This window comes from Manis javanica, chromosome 11, assembly GCF_040802235.1.
Source record: "Manis javanica isolate MJ-LG chromosome 11, MJ_LKY, whole genome shotgun sequence".
NCBI lineage: Eukaryota > Metazoa > Chordata > Mammalia > Pholidota > Manidae > Manis > Manis javanica.
Genome location: NC_133166.1, coordinates 5071883 through 5090391, shown reverse-complemented (window position 1 = coordinate 5090391; position 18509 = coordinate 5071883). Strand labels below are relative to the sequence as shown.

The 18509-nt window shown below is 33.5% G+C and overlaps 1 protein-coding gene across 7 annotated transcripts in view; it reads right to left on the bottom strand.

The window, feature by feature from the left end:
* Positions 1-18509, bottom strand: part of SLC36A4 (solute carrier family 36 member 4) — a 66668-nt gene that overhangs the window by 12339 nt on the left and 35820 nt on the right. For 3 of the 7 annotated variants that reach the window (XM_073215893.1, XM_073215897.1, XM_073215896.1), the window contains exons 10-13: positions 16082-16240; positions 15565-15734; positions 9865-10034; positions 5577-5632 (exon numbers count right to left, since the gene is read on the bottom strand). In XM_073215893.1, the coding sequence (XP_073071994.1) occupies positions 5577-5632; positions 9865-10034; positions 15565-15734; positions 16082-16240 (555 nt within the window). Of the gene's footprint in view, positions 1-1302; positions 5633-9864; positions 10035-15564; positions 15735-16081; positions 16241-18509 lie in introns of those variants that run through there. The other 4 variants (XM_073215891.1, XM_073215892.1, XM_073215895.1 and 1 more) reach the window with 2 other exon arrangements.

The following is an 18509-nucleotide window of genomic DNA, read 5'->3' as shown; positions in this document are numbered from 1 at the left end:
TAAACCTCCCCCCTACATTGTTGAGAATTCATGGCTGATGGCACGGGTTGTTTTCTGGCTGGGACAGAACAGCAGGACCCTCCACTGGCTCTGTAATGTTGTGCACTGAGTAGGCGCCATGTATATGTGGGTACCATGGTGTGCTCATCGGCTCCCTTCCTGCTCACCCTTCTCGGGACTTATTACCCAGGTGAGGCATACCTGCAGACCAGATTCTTCAGACAGACTCAAAGAGAACTAAGGGTCCATACAGTCAGGGAATTTGCTGGGATATGCCTAGAGGTAGACCCCACGAAGTCGTCTATCAACCCTCCTCTATTGGTCCAATCACATCACACACACACACACACGGTGTATACTTGCACATGCATACATACACATGTACACACAATGAGCACCCACATATGTACACACCCACACACGTACATGTGTTTTTGTTTGTTTTTGTCTTCATGTTTTCTGCTTGCCAAGAGCTTGTGCTTCTTACTACTATGGTTTTTATATACTACTTGTTCCCTTCCCTAAACTTTATTACCCTTTATTTCTCTCACAGTCCTCCCTTGACTACTCATTTAAAAATAGTAAGACCCATTTTCTTCCTAACACTATGGTTCCACTCTCTGTTTATCTCCTTGTCTTGGTTCAAAAGCATTATTTTTACAGAGCTGTAATTGAAAATTAACTTTATGTATTTATTCATTCCCAAATTACTAATTATTCATCTTCAGTATAACATTAATATAATTAGGTTCTAGGTTCTAGGTTAAGGTATCAGAATTTATGATTTCCTTATTGAACATTTAAGTTGTTTCCAATTTTTCCCTATTTACACATAATGGTGCTGATGCACCTTGGGTATATGGGGTCTTTCTCTTCTGATGAATTGTGGTATGTTCTTAAGTTCACAAGAGCAGAATTACTGATGTAAAGGAATAAATAATGTTTAGGATCTTTGATATGGAGTTGGCATAACGCAAGCAAATGTATTAAAGTGTGACTGATATGAAATATCTTAAAAGAGTGGTAAGTCAATTCATGGATGCAGCATCCGTGAACTGCTTATTCTGCACTGACTCTGTAGGAAGTTCAGGTTATGGTTTTGAATATGTCCTTCCACTTTTAACCAACTTCTCTTAAATCATAGGGGTATATAATATCAACTTCCAAGGCTAAAATCACATGACAATTAACCATAAAGACTGATTAAATATTATTATGAGATTACGCTGGTGCCATTTTCAGCTTATGACATGCGTCAATGTCATTTAACCTTATAAAAGACAAATTTATTTTAAAAGGCAGTACAAGCAAAATAATTATGTTTTATTGAAAATTTAGAAGTTACAGTACTTTAAGACAGATTTTTTCATATTGTGAAGAAAAATAAATTAAGGGAAAAAGGACTGACTGAAGTGCAATGATATTAAGTTTTCAAACTAACAAAAATCATTTTAAAAAACCATAAAAATCCACAGCTTAATTTATTCAAGGTATAACATGTATTTGCCTATTTATTATCAAAAAAAAGCTACTGGAATAATTTTTACAGTGATCTTTCAACACATAATCTTTCTGGACTCCATTTAAATGGTCAGTAGTAGTGGTATCTAATTCACATAGATTACTGGTATGTGCACATTAGAAATAGCTAATTTTAATACAAAATTTTAAGAATGAGAGTGATTTATCATTTCATTTGTCATATGGCAGTAAATGCCATTTCTAGTCATTTCTTAAGCATTTTTCTATCTCCCAGGTAAAAACCAACCGTTTTCAAAAAGGTGTTTAGCCTGGTGTGCCCTAATGTATAAACAAGATTGATCATTATACTGCCAAAGTATACATACTATTATAGTCAGCCTTCTAAGATGTTACACTGTTACACCTTTTAGACCAAAGCTGCTCAAATTTTCTTACGAAGGGGAAGCTATTTGAACCAAAAAGATCAAAATAGAAAACTCCTTTTACCTTATCAATGGTCTATATATTTTTACTAAATTATTTTATGCCTCAACGGGAAATTCAATGAGCCACCAGTATTATTTAAATAACTTTATTAAATAATTTCCATTATTTCTATTCTAAATCTTCTCCCTTTTAAATAAGGGAGAACTGAGGCCAAGGCCTAATGAGGGCATATACCATCAGTGAACAAATATACTATTCAGATGCTGTACTGACTGACATCTACAGTGAGGACATGAAGCTTACCACAGGTAGGTGATAGTAAGTCCTGTGCTTGTCACAGCTGGAGAGGGCACTATACAGAACTTTAATATTTCAATTAATGTATTTATAGTACTTTGCAGTTAAGATAGCTTTTCTGTAACTATTATGAAAGTATTGAATGAAATTAGACCCTGTTAGGAAACTTACAACATGCACATTGCATAAATGCTTATGTAAGCATTTTGCTTCCATTTTATGCCTAGGCAAGAGGCAGAAATGATTTTAATAAAGGAGTATCTGGTGAGGATAGAATTAAAACACAATGTACATTTGCTAATACAGTACATTTTTTTCATTTGGTAACATCACACAAACTGGTCTTTAAACAAGAAAAATCCCTAGTTCTTATTTAATTGTGGAGAAATCTGGCCCTATGGGGTAAAGAAAATCCTCTGATAAAAAAATGACTGAAAACCAGTGTTTTTGACAGTTTGACTCTGAAACTGATGAAACCTTTTTAGATGTTACGGAATAATGATAATGGACTTAGAACAGAGGTCATCAGAGGTAAGTAAAGCTTTCTTTTCTCTCACCCACCTCAGTAGCAGAAAAGGCTCACAGGCAGCTGATTAGCTTTCAGAGAAGAGGGTGCTGTGCTGGCAGATGAAACGCTGATGTCATTTTAGCCATAATGTAATGGACCAAAGACAGCAAATACAAAATCTGACAGGTATAATCCCTCTCATCTTCACAGTCCCCAAATAAAATCAACAGCGGGTCTTTCTCCAAAAATCTTTAGAAAATGTTATGACTAAAACTAAATTTTCAAATGAAAAATACTGCCCTTTTTTTTTGGCAAATAAAATACATTGAAAGCCCAAAAGAGTTCATTTATACTTTACATCTAAATAGTGTGTCCTATTAAGAATTAAAACTACCCTCTTCCTTTGTAGCTCCTCTTCTTTTCTGCATTATAACTTTTCCCATGTACTTAAGGTATTGATAATTTAGTGAACTAAGTATTGGATATCAATTTAGCATTCATTGCCATAAAGAACCCTGGTTGGTAATGTACTCAACATTTGTTCATGATGAATTCAAAATTTATTTTTTGCTATGATCAACTATTTAAAATTTCATGAATTTGATGAATTCACAAAGAAAATACATCAAAGTATAAAAATAAAATTCCACACAAGAAATATTATTTGAAGACAGCTGACAAAAATCTAATAGTGTTTTCTATTAATGTTTTCCAGTCATTTCATACCAAGCTATACATTAGAAACACCCACCTAATTTATTCTTGGATTTAAGATTATGTAACTTTAGTTTCCATGATGATTCCTTCTTCTATAATTTCTTTCACATTCTCTCAATGTAACTACAGGCTCCACAAAAAGGATTTGATAGAGAAGAATCACAAACAGTTACTGGTGATTCCTAATACAAATGTTTAAAAAAAGTTTTGATTCTTGTGAGTTTGTACAAAAATAAATCTTCTGATATTCCTTTAGGATTGTACTTGATGTAAAGTAAAAAATACTTGAACTAAATGAACACTTACATATAAAAATACAGAATACATATATCACAGTGATCTTGATGTATCTTATAATATTAGAAATTAGAGTACCACCAGCCTGATTTAAAACTTGAACATTTTAAAGTATGAATTTTTTAAAAAATCAGGACTCTCAATGTTTTAAACTTAACAATTTTCATCTTCCATGTCAACTGAGATTGTCTGTTTTGGTTAATAATGGGGCTTGAAGAATATGGAGTAATAGAAGGTATTTTTCTGGAAGAAACCTACAGTGTCTAAATATTTAGTAGATAATTTATTATTGTCTTGGTTTTTCCTAAGCATGAATCTTTTTTATTTATTCTGCCCATTCAGATCAATAAAAGGTTGTAAGAAGGAAAGCCACAGGGCTGGAAAGAGTGCAAAAATCCTGTATTTTGTCAGACCTATTTTCTGCCATTAAGAAAGGTGGTGCCTACAAAACCTAAAAAGAGAAAAAACAATAAGGAGCGTTCACAAATAGGCTAACTGTAGGCTAACTCACAAATAGTATTTTCCACCAGCCAGCCCTTAAACCAGCAAATGGTTTCTATTCTGCTTAAAAAAAATTGCTGCTTTTCTTGTTGAGATATAAAGTCTGTAATGCAGGCTTTTCAGAGTTCTCTGATTTTCTGCTCAGGTCACATATACTGTTCAAAGATCACCCACTTTCAAAGTATTAAAATATAATTAAGTAGACTCAACACTAAAATTAAACTAAACATAATTTATTCTTTTACCTGGATATAATGTGAAAAATAAAAAATCCTGGACTGGGTGGGAGTCAAAATGTCAGTTTTCTCTTGATCTCAAGGCTAAGTGGTCTTGACCAAGTTAGTTAACCTTTCTGGGCATCAATTTATCTTAGGTTAAAAAAACAAGCAAATGGTATTGATTGGATAACTCTTAAAGTCGCTTTCAAATTTGAATGAAACACTGAATCAGAATCTTGTACAGTATCTTATAATTTATATTATGAAGATCAACTACCATTACAGAACAGTGTAAAAATAATTCTGGTTTTAGTGATTTCTGATGTTTATATTATCATTAGTAAAAGTTTACTGTACTTTCAGGGGCTAATCATAAATATATGGCTCTGTAATAAATACACAATTGAGATATTTTTACATTATGCACAAAGTATATGTTGACATTCACTGGAATGGTCTGGAAATTTTTGTTACCTCTTCTTCTTTAATTTTCTTATTTTTGAAACCCTGTTCTCTACTCAACTGAATGGCAAAGAGTAGCATGGGAATAAAAGAGAGAATGTTAGTTAAATTATTTCTGATGGAATGAAGAATAGTGATCTTTTTATTTTAATTTTTTTTACATTGTAGCTTTTGTTTTAATTTTTTCAATTTTCAAAACTAAATTTTTAAAAATTATTGCTAATACTTAAAACCAAGAATCTTCTGAAGTTTACTACTACTGGTAAAGAATTACAATTTACTGTCAAATATCAATATTGTGCCAAAAGAAAAAAGAATTTGGTTCTATTTTTAAGTACATGGCAATGTATTCTCCTAGTGCTTATTTAAATCATTTTCAGAACTGAGACAAAAGCAGAAGACTCACGATTCTGCTTCTATTTCAAACCAGATGTAAAGCATGTTGAATTCAAATTTAGAGAGGGACTTTCTGGAGTTCCAACTACAACTTTGGGAGTAGGATAAATAATTTCTTCAACAGTTACATATGTACCTAACAAGAAACCAACAACTCCAGTGAATGCTATAGAAATATTTTTCAGGATCATCCATATATTGTAGTGATCCTTAGAAAATGTAAGAATTTCAACCAAAGGTGGTAGGATCAGGGCCAATGTACTGCTACTCACAGCTCCAACAAAGGAAATCACAATGTCTAAACGAGGAATCAGAATTGCTCCAGCACCTAGAAAATAAAAATAAGCATTTTTATTTAAGTACTTAATATTTATATCAAAAGGAAATGTGGATGTTTTAACTAATTCTATCAAGTAGGCACTACCAAACTATTGCTTGTGAAAGAATCTGTCATATTTTGTTCTGAGCTAAAAAAGAAAACAAAGGAACCAAAACGGTGAGTGACATTTCTTGGACTTTGACTTGTCAACAAAGTTTCTTACATAAGCAACTTTAAATTTTTTGCTGTGAAATTCTGAGTGAAGGAGTTTGGATAGCCTATTTCCAAAGCATTTTCATTACTCTGTCATATAGCTCATTCTACAGTGGGGTGGTGGGATATAAATAAATCATTAAAGAAATGAGAGAGAAAAGAAAACTTTTTCTTACACTCATTAGTATTCCAATTGACCAAAATAGAAGGGACAATGGAAATAGAAAATCATTATTAAGCAAACACAACAGTAATAATTATTGCAGGAAAAATCACTAAAGGATATTAAACTTAGCAGGAAAAAACTATATAAGAACAAGATATTTGCATAGTCTCCAAATATCTCCTCCAAGACACTTACTAATTATAAAGGGAATAAGAGTACCTTTACAGCGGAGAAATTTGTCAGACACCACCATAATCAAGTGACTAAAGCTAACACTGCCAGTGATAAGACAGTACCATGACGTGATGCACTGAGAAGCATTTTAAAAACGCTTCATTTCAATCTAATCATAAGAAAGCATCATGAGCTAGAGGGAATTTGACAAAATTACTGACAAAATTCAACAAAATTACAGAAATACAAATACAAGAACTGCCAAGACTGAAGGAGACTAAGTAAACCTGACAACAAAATTAAAGTGTGTCCTTGGATTGGTTCTTGGGTCAGCAAAAGGGTATTAGTGGGAAAACTGGCAAAACTAGAATAAGGTCAATAGATTAGTCAGTAGTGTTGTATCACTGTTAGTTTCCTAGTTTTAATCATTGTATTGTGATATGTAAAGTGTTAACAGTAAAGGAAGCTGAGTAAGGGATTTATGGTAACTCTACTTCCTTTTACAACTTTTCTAAATTATTTCAGAATGAAACGGTAACAAAAAAAAGTACCACTATTACCAACAGGATTTTCTTCTAAACCACTGACTTGTTTTCTGCAAGTTTTGATCTGGTACTCTCTTATTTTATCTTTATCTTACCAAAAGATATCAACACAGGAAGGTTTACAAAATTTGTTGTTAGTTTGGAGTGGCCACCAGAAATAACAACAGAGTTGGCCCATGTGCAAGCTGTGACTAATTCTCCATCGCCACCAGTGATGGTCACATCACTGGAGCTCTGGCTTTGAGGACTCCAGTTGTGTGTGTTGGCCCTCCTGTTTGTCTTCTAAAGCTATCATTTTCCTCTCTAATCTTTATTATCCCTCTCTTTCATTTCTAAGTTTATGTCTTTTTGCTGTTCTCATTTGTACAGTCTTTGTCTCTTGCTGAACTTTCTGCGGTGTGTGTCTATATATATAAACTATATATATGTAAAATATGTATGTATAAAATCTATATTATATATGATTTAACTTGTGCTCTTTGTAATTAAGTCTTTAGTTTCTAATGATTTCTCTACTTAATTTTTACTTTACAGTTCTTCTACCTTCTCTTATTCCCTTTGCAGCTCTCAGTGTCTTTCAGGAGGATGTGGGATTAACTTGGAACCACCACATTTCTCAGAACAACAAGCTATTATTTTCCATTTAAATTACATGAAAGCTAAAACCCTAAAAATTATTTTGATATTATAAACCTAGCCTCACACCTACTGGACTAGAGTGAAATAAACTTTCATAAATAAAATAGCTGATTTTGAAGAATTTGGAACTAGAAATGTTTTATAAAGTGGATTCCCTATTTAATGGATGCTTGCTACATCTCTTTAATATTTCTCTCAAGGGAACTAGAAAGCATAAATCTCCAACAGTATTAGGACCTTTCAAAATTCACTGAATACATTCATTACATACTTCACCTCCATACAGTAGGTGGCAGTATAAAAGGAAGGCCAGACAAACCTGACTAACACCTTCCCACATGAAGAGTTTTTCATTTGGGGATCCATTTTTCCTCATTAATGTTTCTCAACAATCCAAGCTGTCACTTGTAAATCAGGTGAAAAAATGTTGAAAAATCATGTGATGGTACACTATAGAATTTTAGAATTCATTCATTTAGCCTAAAATTCCATTTATCAAATACTTTTAAACCATGAAATTTGTCAATTAGATAAAGACATCCTATAAATATTATGTAAGCAACCAATAAACATTTGCTGGTAAAAATGGCTTGAAATGTTATTTGGTAATATTATTAATAGACAAGGAAGAGAAGTTTACATATCTTAGGCAAATCCAACATGAACTCAAAATACAAAACCAGTAAGCCAAAGCATAGTTTGGAATATAGTCTATTCACTACAAATATTCACTATAGGATTACTATAAATATGTTGCTTTATGTTGTTTACAGTTATTATGAATAGGTCTATTAAATACTAATTAGCTTATTTAGCATTTGCCAAAACTGTATTATAGAGAAAAAGAGTATATCCTTAGAGTACAAATCTTCCTCTGATATAGAAAAAAAAGCCTATTTTAAGTCCATTCTTTCCATCTGAAGGGTGAAAGTAGATATATCAGAGAAAATAAATAAAGTACTTGATGCTGTAACATCAACAATGAAACTGTGGGCAATACTCCAGCACATAATTTTAATTATACAAATAGTTAATGGTGCTCTCCACATACCTACTGACTCTAGGACAGAATATTAGGATACAGAATGGTACTGTTTCTCATTTGCAGTGGCAATTAACTTTAAGGATTTTAGTGTGTCTTCTCTAGCATTCTACAAACTATTGAAGATTATGCTTTTGGTACTTATGCAGTAATAGTGTACTAAGAGCAGGAAACATACATAAAGCCAAGGACTTTTCAAATTAGAAACAGAAGGATCAGTGAAATCAGGCAATAACAAAATACATAGTATTTAACACATTTTGCTGAGTCATTTCAAACATGGAATCAAAACACAGGCCTGAGAGTTTTAAAATAACTATATCCTACTGAATGTTCCACTAGTCATCAGAGTAGGGCTTTAATGACTTCATTCTTCAATATGATCTCCCTTATTAGTTGATATAATTCATTTATATGATTACTTTGAAAAATAGGTTTTATCTGCTTTTCCCAGCTTTGCTTTCTCTTCAAACAAAATGTAATACACTCAATTCTTTAAATCTAGGCATAAGCTCCATCTATGGCACTCAATGTAATTTACAGAACTGCCCAGAATTTCTAGCTCTACTATCATCTAACCCTGAATGGGCCAAGATAGTCAGTAGTCTCGCACACAGAACTTCTAAAGCACGTGTTCCCCAGAACACCAGTGATCTGGTCCCTGGTACATTCCAGGCAATCCCATTAATTAGTTCAGTGTTGCAGTCATCCATGTATTTGTGGTTATGATAATAATGGTGACAATAAGGATAGTAATACCTTCCAGCTACTTGGGTAATATTTTCAGACCTGACAAAAAAATGCCACAAAGAAGTCTTACCTCCCTTTCATAGTTGAGGAAAGAGGGGCTCAAAGATGGCACGTAACTTGCCTAAAGACAACAACCGAGTAAGTGGCAGACCTGGGTTTGTGACCCCAAAGCTCACACTCTCTCCACTGTACCAAACTCAAGCTCCCTCAACACAAGTCTCTATTGTTATGCTGTCTTGTGGAGGCATTTTATGTAAAGCCTTAATCAGAGAGTACATGCACCCCTTCAAATAAGTAAAATAAAACCACTGAAATTATTAAAGACCCAAACAAAACAAAAGCCATTCCTGTAGGTGACACAGAGTCGAACTGTTAAATATACACAAGTTAGCGGACATAAAAAACCTGAGAGAGACTAGAACCAAACTAACCCTTTATATCTAAAGGGTCCCTTACACATCTGATTTAAAAATACTTATATTTTAATCACCACTCATGTTATTTTCAAAATAAAAATTTGTTTCAGTTCCTTTAAAAGTGTGATGGGATCTCGTTTGTGTTTTTATTATATAGTAAAATAATTGTAAACCAAATAATATCCCAGCTAGGTAAGTAAAACTGTTTAAAAAATACTTAAAAATATACTTTAAGTAGCTTCATTAGAAGAAATTCAACAATAAAAATTATGTTAGAAATATGTAGTGATACTTACAAGTAACACTAACCAAGAAGGACCTTATCACGAATTCACAGATTTGCTTCCATTTAGCATGAACTTTGGATGTGATCACAGGGATAATGATCTCTGCTGGAACATAGAACTGAATTGAATATGTCACAAAGATGCCAAAGGAATACAGAATTTTCACTGATTGATATAACCTGTTGAAAAAATTTCAAAATTTTGTCATTCCTTTTTCCCACAGATTTAATGAGGCATAACTGACAAATAAAATTGTAATATATTTAGTTAATTAATTATTATTTGTGCTTTGAAAGAGGTAATTTACTTTTACTAAAATAAAAATTGTAATGTATTTAAGGTGTACAATATGATGATTTTCTGTAGGACTCCTACAATCAAGTTAATTAACACATATATCATCCCATGTACTTGCCTTTTTTTTTGTGTGTGTGAGAACACTTTGCATCTACTCTCAGCAAATTTCAATTACATGCTATAGTGCTATAAACTATAGTCACCCCATTATACATTAGATCCTCAGACTGTATTCATTTTCTAACTGAATGGTTACACCTTTTTACAAAATTCTCCCCCATCCAACAGCCCCTGGCAACCACCAGTCTACTCTCTTATGTTTGACATTTTTTTTTAGATTCCACACGTTAAGTGAAGCCATGCGGTATTTGTTTTTCTCTGTCTGGCTTATTTCACATGGCATAAAGACTTACAGGTTTATCCATGTTTCTTAATATAAATCTGGCTTTCTTCCTTTTTATTTTTAGTGTTAAGATAGACAAGAAACCCAATACACACTAGGCCAATAACTTACCAATTAAATGCTTGTTTATTAAAATAGCCAGATGATCTCTACTAAATTTCTAGATGATAAATGGACAATTCATTTTGACAAACCTATTGTTGGAAAGGGTTCATATTAAGCTAAGCCAGTGTTCTGAAGGTTAGGCTTAGCCCCATGAAGAGCTAATGTTTCCTCAACTTTCTTTCAAAAAATTGAACATTCTATGTGTCTTTGATATCTCAACGACCTATCCATAGAAGAAAAACTTCATAATGGACTCTGAGTTATAGTTCTCCTTGCTTGAAAATGTTGGTAGGTATGTCATTAGTTGCAGAAATGTCATCATTCTTAAGTCCTAAGGGGGGCATCAAAATGGTTTCAACCTGCAAAGTTCTCTAGATTATACAGGGATATGCCTATATAATTCTCTTACCTATTTAGAGTTATATTGCTAAGAGAAATAAATTGTTGGACTGGGTGGTTGTTGTTTTGTCCAAGTAAATTTATCTTTTTGAGGCCCAGTGCTTTAAAATAGCACAGCAATCTTCAGTTTTATGAATATCTTGAGATTTCTACATTATAGAGAGCTTCCTGTCAAAGCTCAACATATGTGCCTTGACAAAGACTTCAGTAAACTTCCTTTTGTGTGGCAAAAGACCTTTTAAATATTGATAATGACAGAGAGAGAAAATGTAGACTTGTAGGACCGAGAGGGACACTATAGGTACTCCCTTGGGGTACAGATAATGAAATTATATGTAACATACGTATTTTCTGAAAACTTGAATATTTTACAACAATGAAAAGAAAATCTCAATCACTCTTGTATTATTTAAGAAACAAACTGGAGAGGAGCTTATGGATCAAATGTGCCTCAGCATCAGCGGTAGTGATTAACACCTATATTCTGTTTCAGTAGAAACCTCACTGAGAGCCACAATCTTTCCACTGAGCAGTTCTACTTGTCAGTTTTGGTAAAGAAAGCCTTCACAGTAATGAGACTTTAAGCTTATTTATGATGTTTTGAGACATAAAGTAGTAGAGATTATAAACAGTTCTCCAAACTGTGGCCAAATTAGAAAGAATTCAGTAAGTCTCTTCCTATAAAGTATTCATCATAGGAGTGAGAACAAGGAAGGAAAAAAGCTGAGTAGAAATAGATGTGAAAATAGTACAAACAGAATAATTAAAGAAAGAGGGAACTCCTTAAGGTTAGCAATAGCAAAATTTTAATTTTAGAACAATTTCAGAATTTATTTCCCAGCGGAGGCTTACAGTTTAAACATAAATGGTCAAGCTACCGAAATGTACAAAATAACTGAAAGACTCCTGCTTCATATATTCTGATATGTAATTGTGTAGAATTAAGTGAATGTTCTTATTAGCTTATTATTAGAACATTTTTACTAATTATCTTTTAACTTACATGTTTTAAAAATATGGTTAGCAATATATTTAAGAACACATCATTATGAATATAATTACATATTTCCTGATTTAAAATAAGTTATGTAAGCTAAGCATCTGGTTATTATTAATATAAAAATATCAGTATACACAATTACTATTATTTGGTGTTACCCACAGTAAAAATGGGAAATAAAATGGTTGGGTCTTTTATAAACTGGAATACTTGCTAATTATCAACCAAAGAGGAGTCATATAGATAAGAGCATTTAAGAAAAGTGCTGCAGTCTTTTAGAATCAACTCTTCCACTTTTACTTCTTTTCTACATCAAGGGCACACTGTATTTGACATCTGTATTTTTAAGCAATATATAGTAACATATGTCAAAAACTGAGACCATTTGTGTGAAAGAGCCTACCTAAATAAAGTAATATGAAAAATTCTTCAAATCAACCCAGATGAAAAGGAACATCATTTCATGGTCTATGTTATTGTTACTAGAATGACTTTATTTGTATAGATTTTTGAAGTCCAGAATTCCAGAGGTTCATTATTTACCCTTGCGTATTTTCCTTGTAACTGCCCTGCACCTATGCTTTTCCCTCAGCGTACACATTCCCCGCTAGAGGGCAGCAGTGTGCTGGGGCTTCCTAGGCCAGAGGTTAAGCCTGGTGGATCTTCCGGAAGCACCAATTTTACTCAAGGGTTTTTGTGAGGGGAAGTCATTTTTATATAAAAAGCAACATAAAAATTATAAACTAGAATGCAATAGGTGTACTCTTTAATGACTTTTTAAATTGACTTATGCTTGAGTCCCAAGACTCCTAAGGGAATGCTTTTTTTCACACTCTCCTCTGCTGTTTGGGTTACAATAGTGGAAATCTTAGAAAAACACTGCTAAAATATCACTCAACTAGAACTAATAGTGGTGCCTTGGTTATATTATTAGGTACTAAGGGAAATGTTTTTAAACCTGTAATACCATTTAACAAACATTTACTGAGTGCCTCTTAGGTGCTGAGCAATGTGCTAGACTGTGGAGATTCATCATAAATCTAGAAGATGCAGGGTTCCTGCCATCAAGGAACCCTGGTTCTAGCTCAGAATTATGAATTTACTTCATCATCATCTTTAAAATATACTCCTTACTTCAAAAGCTAAATGCAATACACTGAACAATATTAGTCAAAGCTAGTTTTAAAAGATAGATTGAGGGTAATAAATAATAGCTTCAAGCCTCTCTAATACATACTTGTTTTTATCCAGCAGCTGCTTTCTAATTCAGTCTTTTCTTGGGGAAATATACCTTGTGAACTCTGACTTTAAGTCAATATGGGATCAAAAACCCTTTACAGCTTCTCATAGTTAGTAGCTATCAGTTCCCTGGGCCCTTGTGACAGTCACTAGCTTACATACTTAGCTATTAATAAAGAGTACACTGCACTTTCTCTAACTTTCGTGGCCTATTGTCTGACACACAGAGAAAGAAGGGAAGAGACTCACACATTAATGTAACAGGGAGGAAACTGTAGGTTATAATCCTGTGATTACTCCAGTCCTAACTTCTCATTTTACAGAAGACCATCACTATACAAAGATAAGCATCTCCTCTCCATTACCCCGCAGCTGTGGCTATTGTTTTAATTGTCCCAGCTCAGAGTCCAAAAAGAAGTAGACTGCGGGCTACAAAAGGCTTATCTCCACAATGAAAAAGAAGTACACAACAGAGGTTCTCTGATGGAGAATATTTATCTTGACTTGCTTCCCTGTTTTCCCAGATGTTTGTTTCTTAGGATACCTGTACAAGGCTTTTCTCCAGGCAGGAATCCAGCTAAGCCTTCTTAAAAAGAAACTATGATCGAATAGTCCCTTTTTAATCAAGACTTACAACTAGTTCTATTCTAACTGGAAAGCCAAAGTAATTGAGGGCTAAGGAGAGAGGTGGGAAAGGGATGCAGAGAAAGGGAAGGCTTCAATTAGAGCTACTGCAGAGATGGTATCACCCCCTCAAGATGAATAAAAGCTTTCTCCACTCACTCTTGTCACTGTTACTTCACCAGGATCTTAGCTCTCTGGGGATGCGAACATCTTAACCTGATATGCATGCATACTCCCACTTCAGTCCCTTCTCCCTTAAGGTTTTCTTTAAATACTTTGGTGAATAAGAATAGGGAATGATTTGGCAATTGTTTCTTCCCACATTTTATAAATTTGACATTAAAAGTGCTTGTCAAATTTATTTACAAAATCATTTTTAATATTTAGTGTAAATATTATTCTAAGTGGGGAAAATACCATTCTATTTTCCAGGCATTGTATAGTATTTGAAAAGAGGAACTATACTACCATAATTTTTAGCCTTTATCCTCCTATTAGTCTCCTTAGGCTTCCAGTACATAGTACAAAAAGGAAAAAAAAAACTTTTTTAAACTATTACAAAAAAGAACAAAGAGGTACATTTAAAGTATATAATCAACTGTAACATGTATCTTGCCTGTAATCCTGCCTCCAGCTTGAAATATATGTATAATGTTCAAAACCTTTCCATCTTGGAATACATTCATAAACTACATCATAACTAAAGTAAATCTACAAAAAAAAAAAGGTAAATACACTGCATGTGTGCTCCTTGTGCAACTGGAAACTATTCTAGGTACATTCCCTCCACCATAAATGGCTTCCTACATACATTTGTTCCAACAATGTTTTTGACTCCAATAAAGACCCAGAATACAAATCATTACTGAATGGGAGACAAATTCTCACCAGGATGCAGTTAGAAGATAAAATATTTAACATTTAAGGTTTCATAGGCCTCTTTTCAAGCCACCAAAGCATGACATTAATTAAACCAGCAATATAGCATTTATTCTTTGCATTTATCAAAACTAAGAGTTATCTTCTATTTTACAAATATGCAAGTCTGTGTGGCAATCACTGCCAGTATCTTTTTAAATCTCCAAAGACCAATCTGTGGAAGAAGGGAAAACCCTATATATTTCTTCACTTAGCAGAATATGGTTCTAATATTAAGGAGAATACTAAGGTGTACCATATTATTTTATTTTATTTGTAATGTGTCCTGTGTTCTTAAGGGACTTGGAGTACATGCAGTATTAAAACTGATCAGTTAAGATATTGAGGGCCATAGGTGAGGGGTTATATTATTTTATCAGGAACCCAAAGTGTTGGATTTTTTTGGCAAAAAGGGCATTAAATTTTTTAATTAAAGTGAATCCACATTAAAAGGATACATTTTTTACTCATACTTTACTCAAATCTGGAACATCCTACAATTTTTAATCTTTCGAAAAAAATTCCACAAAGATCTGTAAAATAATCATAGATGTTCTTCTCTTCAGATTATGAAAAAAATTCCAGCTTACACAAATAAAGAAATCACAATAAAAATTTTAAATGTTTAAACCATAAATCCACGGATACACCTTTATCATCAAATATTGGTAAGCTTTATCTACACAATACATAAATGAGGATTAACAAACTCATATCTACTTACCATACATCCTGTGGAAGATTTAAAGTTATACTGCCTTTGATTTCATCACGGAAACACATATATCCTAAAGTAGCTAATGTTACATACAAAGTTGTAACAATTCCCATTCCAATATTCAATGCTTGGGGGAAGCGTTTTGATTCTTTCATTTGATTTTCCAATGGAAGGACCTAAGAAGAGAATGCAAGTAATATGAGTAATTTAAACAATCTTGTATCCTGTCTTACATATACACAAATTAATCTTTCTACAGTAATATGCAAATCGTTTTTCCTTTAAAAACATGATTGTTAACGTGTTTTTTCTTAGGTGTCATATGTATTTTTTACATTACAGATTTTTTAACTCTGAGAAATGTTTCAAATCAGCTTGTAGCAGACAAATTTGTCAGTTTTTTAAAAACAAGTTTTTATTCTGGAATAATTTTAGATGTATAGAAAAGTTGCAAAGATAAACAGACCACTGCATTATACATCTCCCCTCCCCGCACTCCCCTCCCCTGGCATTGGTACATTACTATTAAACTCCAAACTTTAATTTCACTAGATTCTCCACTAATATCCTTCTTCTGTTCCAGGGTCCCACATCCAGGATACCACACCGCATTTTGTTGCCATGTCTCCTTAGTCTCCTCCGGTCTCTGAGAGTTTCTCAATCTTCCCTTATTGTTCATTATCTGAATTTTGAGGTACATTGGTTAGGTATTTGGTATAATGATTTCTGTCTGTATTTGTTTGATGTTTTCCTCATGACTAGGCTGAGATTACAGGTTTTAGAAAAGGATACTACAGAAGTGATATGTGAAGTTCCCACCACACATGCTATTAACATAATTTATCACTGGTAAAGTTAACTTCGTTCACTTGGTAGAGGCATGTCTGCCAGGTTTCTCTGCTTTAAAGTTCTCTTCTTCCCCCTCACTGTACTCTAGTCACTGGAAGCAAGTCCCTAATTCCAGGGACCACGGGAGATTGAGTTACGCCTGCTGGAGGGTGAGTGCCTACATAAATTATTTGGATATCCCCCTTTGTGTACTTATTTATTTAATCATTTAGTTATGTTAGTATGGAATCCTGTATATTTGTTTTACACTTTGGAGTATGAATCCGAAATTCTGCTATTTAGTTACTGATATTGTTTTAGCTTAGCTCATAATAAATTCTATCAGGTTGGTTCCTGTGTTTCTTTGACAGGACTCCATTCTTTTGCTTTTTTTGAGCACTTCCATATTTTCTGGAACAAGATGCTCCAGACTCAGTTTGAATTTCCTTTCTTCAGCCCTAGAATCAGCCACTTCTCCTAAGAACTTTGGTTCTTTTATACTGAAGAATGGTATTTAGAAATCAAGATCTGGGAGCTGAGTGTGCTCGTTGCTACTAGGGTATCACTGCTTATAAGGCCTCTCAGCAGACAGTGCTAGGAAATTATGCATACTAACCCATGTATACATATGTCTATAATTGATTCTACATCTACCCATCTGTGTCTATTATCTACTAACTTAGTTAGATGAATAAATTATCTTCATTATGTAAAAAAAAAACCTTTAAAGATAAGGAAAAAAAGGCTAGTTGAAAAGTTAAAATTTTCAGGCAAATCTTTAGAGGTCAAATCTCTTAGCCATATGACTTGAGAACACAGTAAATGATATTAAGTAATATTAATAACAAGTATTTTCTAAATGCTTACAATATGCCGAGTATTTTTCCTTCTTTTTTAAACTGAGGTAAAATTGGCATATAACATTATATTAACTTCAGGTTTACAGGATATTTTGATATTTATGTACCCTGCAAAGTGATCACCACATCAAGTCCAGTTACCATCCATAACTGTACAAAGTTACAACTGTTTTTTTCTTTCGATAACTTTTAATATTTACTCTCTTGGCAGCTTTCAAATATGCAATACAATATTATTGACTATAGTCCATGCTGTACATCTCCATGACTTATTTATATCTGGAAGCTTGCAACTCTTCACCCCCTTCACCCATTCCACCTGCCCACCCTGCTCTGCCCACCAACCTCTTTCTACTCTGGCAACCATCTACCTGTTCTCTGTATCTAAGATTTCTGTTTTATCTGCTTTACAGATTCCAGATATAAGTGAATCATGGCATTTGACTTTCTCTGACTTATTTCATTTAGCATAATACATTATTATCAAGGTCCACTCATGTTGTCACAAAAGACAAGATTTCCTTCTTTCCTATGGCTGAGTAGTAGTCCATTTTGTATATATATCACATCTTCTTTATCCAGTCATCCATCAATGAACACTTAAGTTGTTTCCATATCTTGCCTGTTGTAAAGAATGCTGCAGTGAACATGGGGGTGCATGTATCTTTTTGAGTTTGTTTTTTTGTTTCCTTTTGATAAATACCAGAAGTGGAGTAGCTATATCATATGGTAGTTCTATTTTTAATTTTTTGAGGAACCTCCATATTGTTTGCCATAGTAGCTGCACCAATTTACATTTCCACTAACAGTGCACGAGGGCTTCCTTTTTTTCTGTATCCTTGCCAACACTTGTTTTGTCTTGTCTCTTTTATAATAGCCATTCAAACAGGCATGAGGTGGTATCTCACTGTGGTTTTGAGTTGCATTTCCCTGATAATTAGTGATGTTGGCCATCTATATGTCATCTCTAAGAAAACGCCTATTTAAGAGTCAGTGTCCATTTTTAATCAGATGTTTTCTTTGCTACTGAGTTGAGTTATTTATATATTTTGAAAATAACCCCTTATCAGGTATATGATTTATAAATATTTTCTCCCATCCAGTAGCTTGCCTTTTCATTTTGTTGATGGTCTCCTTTGCTGTACAGAAGCTTTTTAGTTTGATGTCATCTCACTTGTTTATTTTTGCTTTTGGAGTCAGATCCAAGAATTCAATGCCAAGAGTATGTCAAGGAGCTCACTGCCTATGTGATGTTTTGGTTTC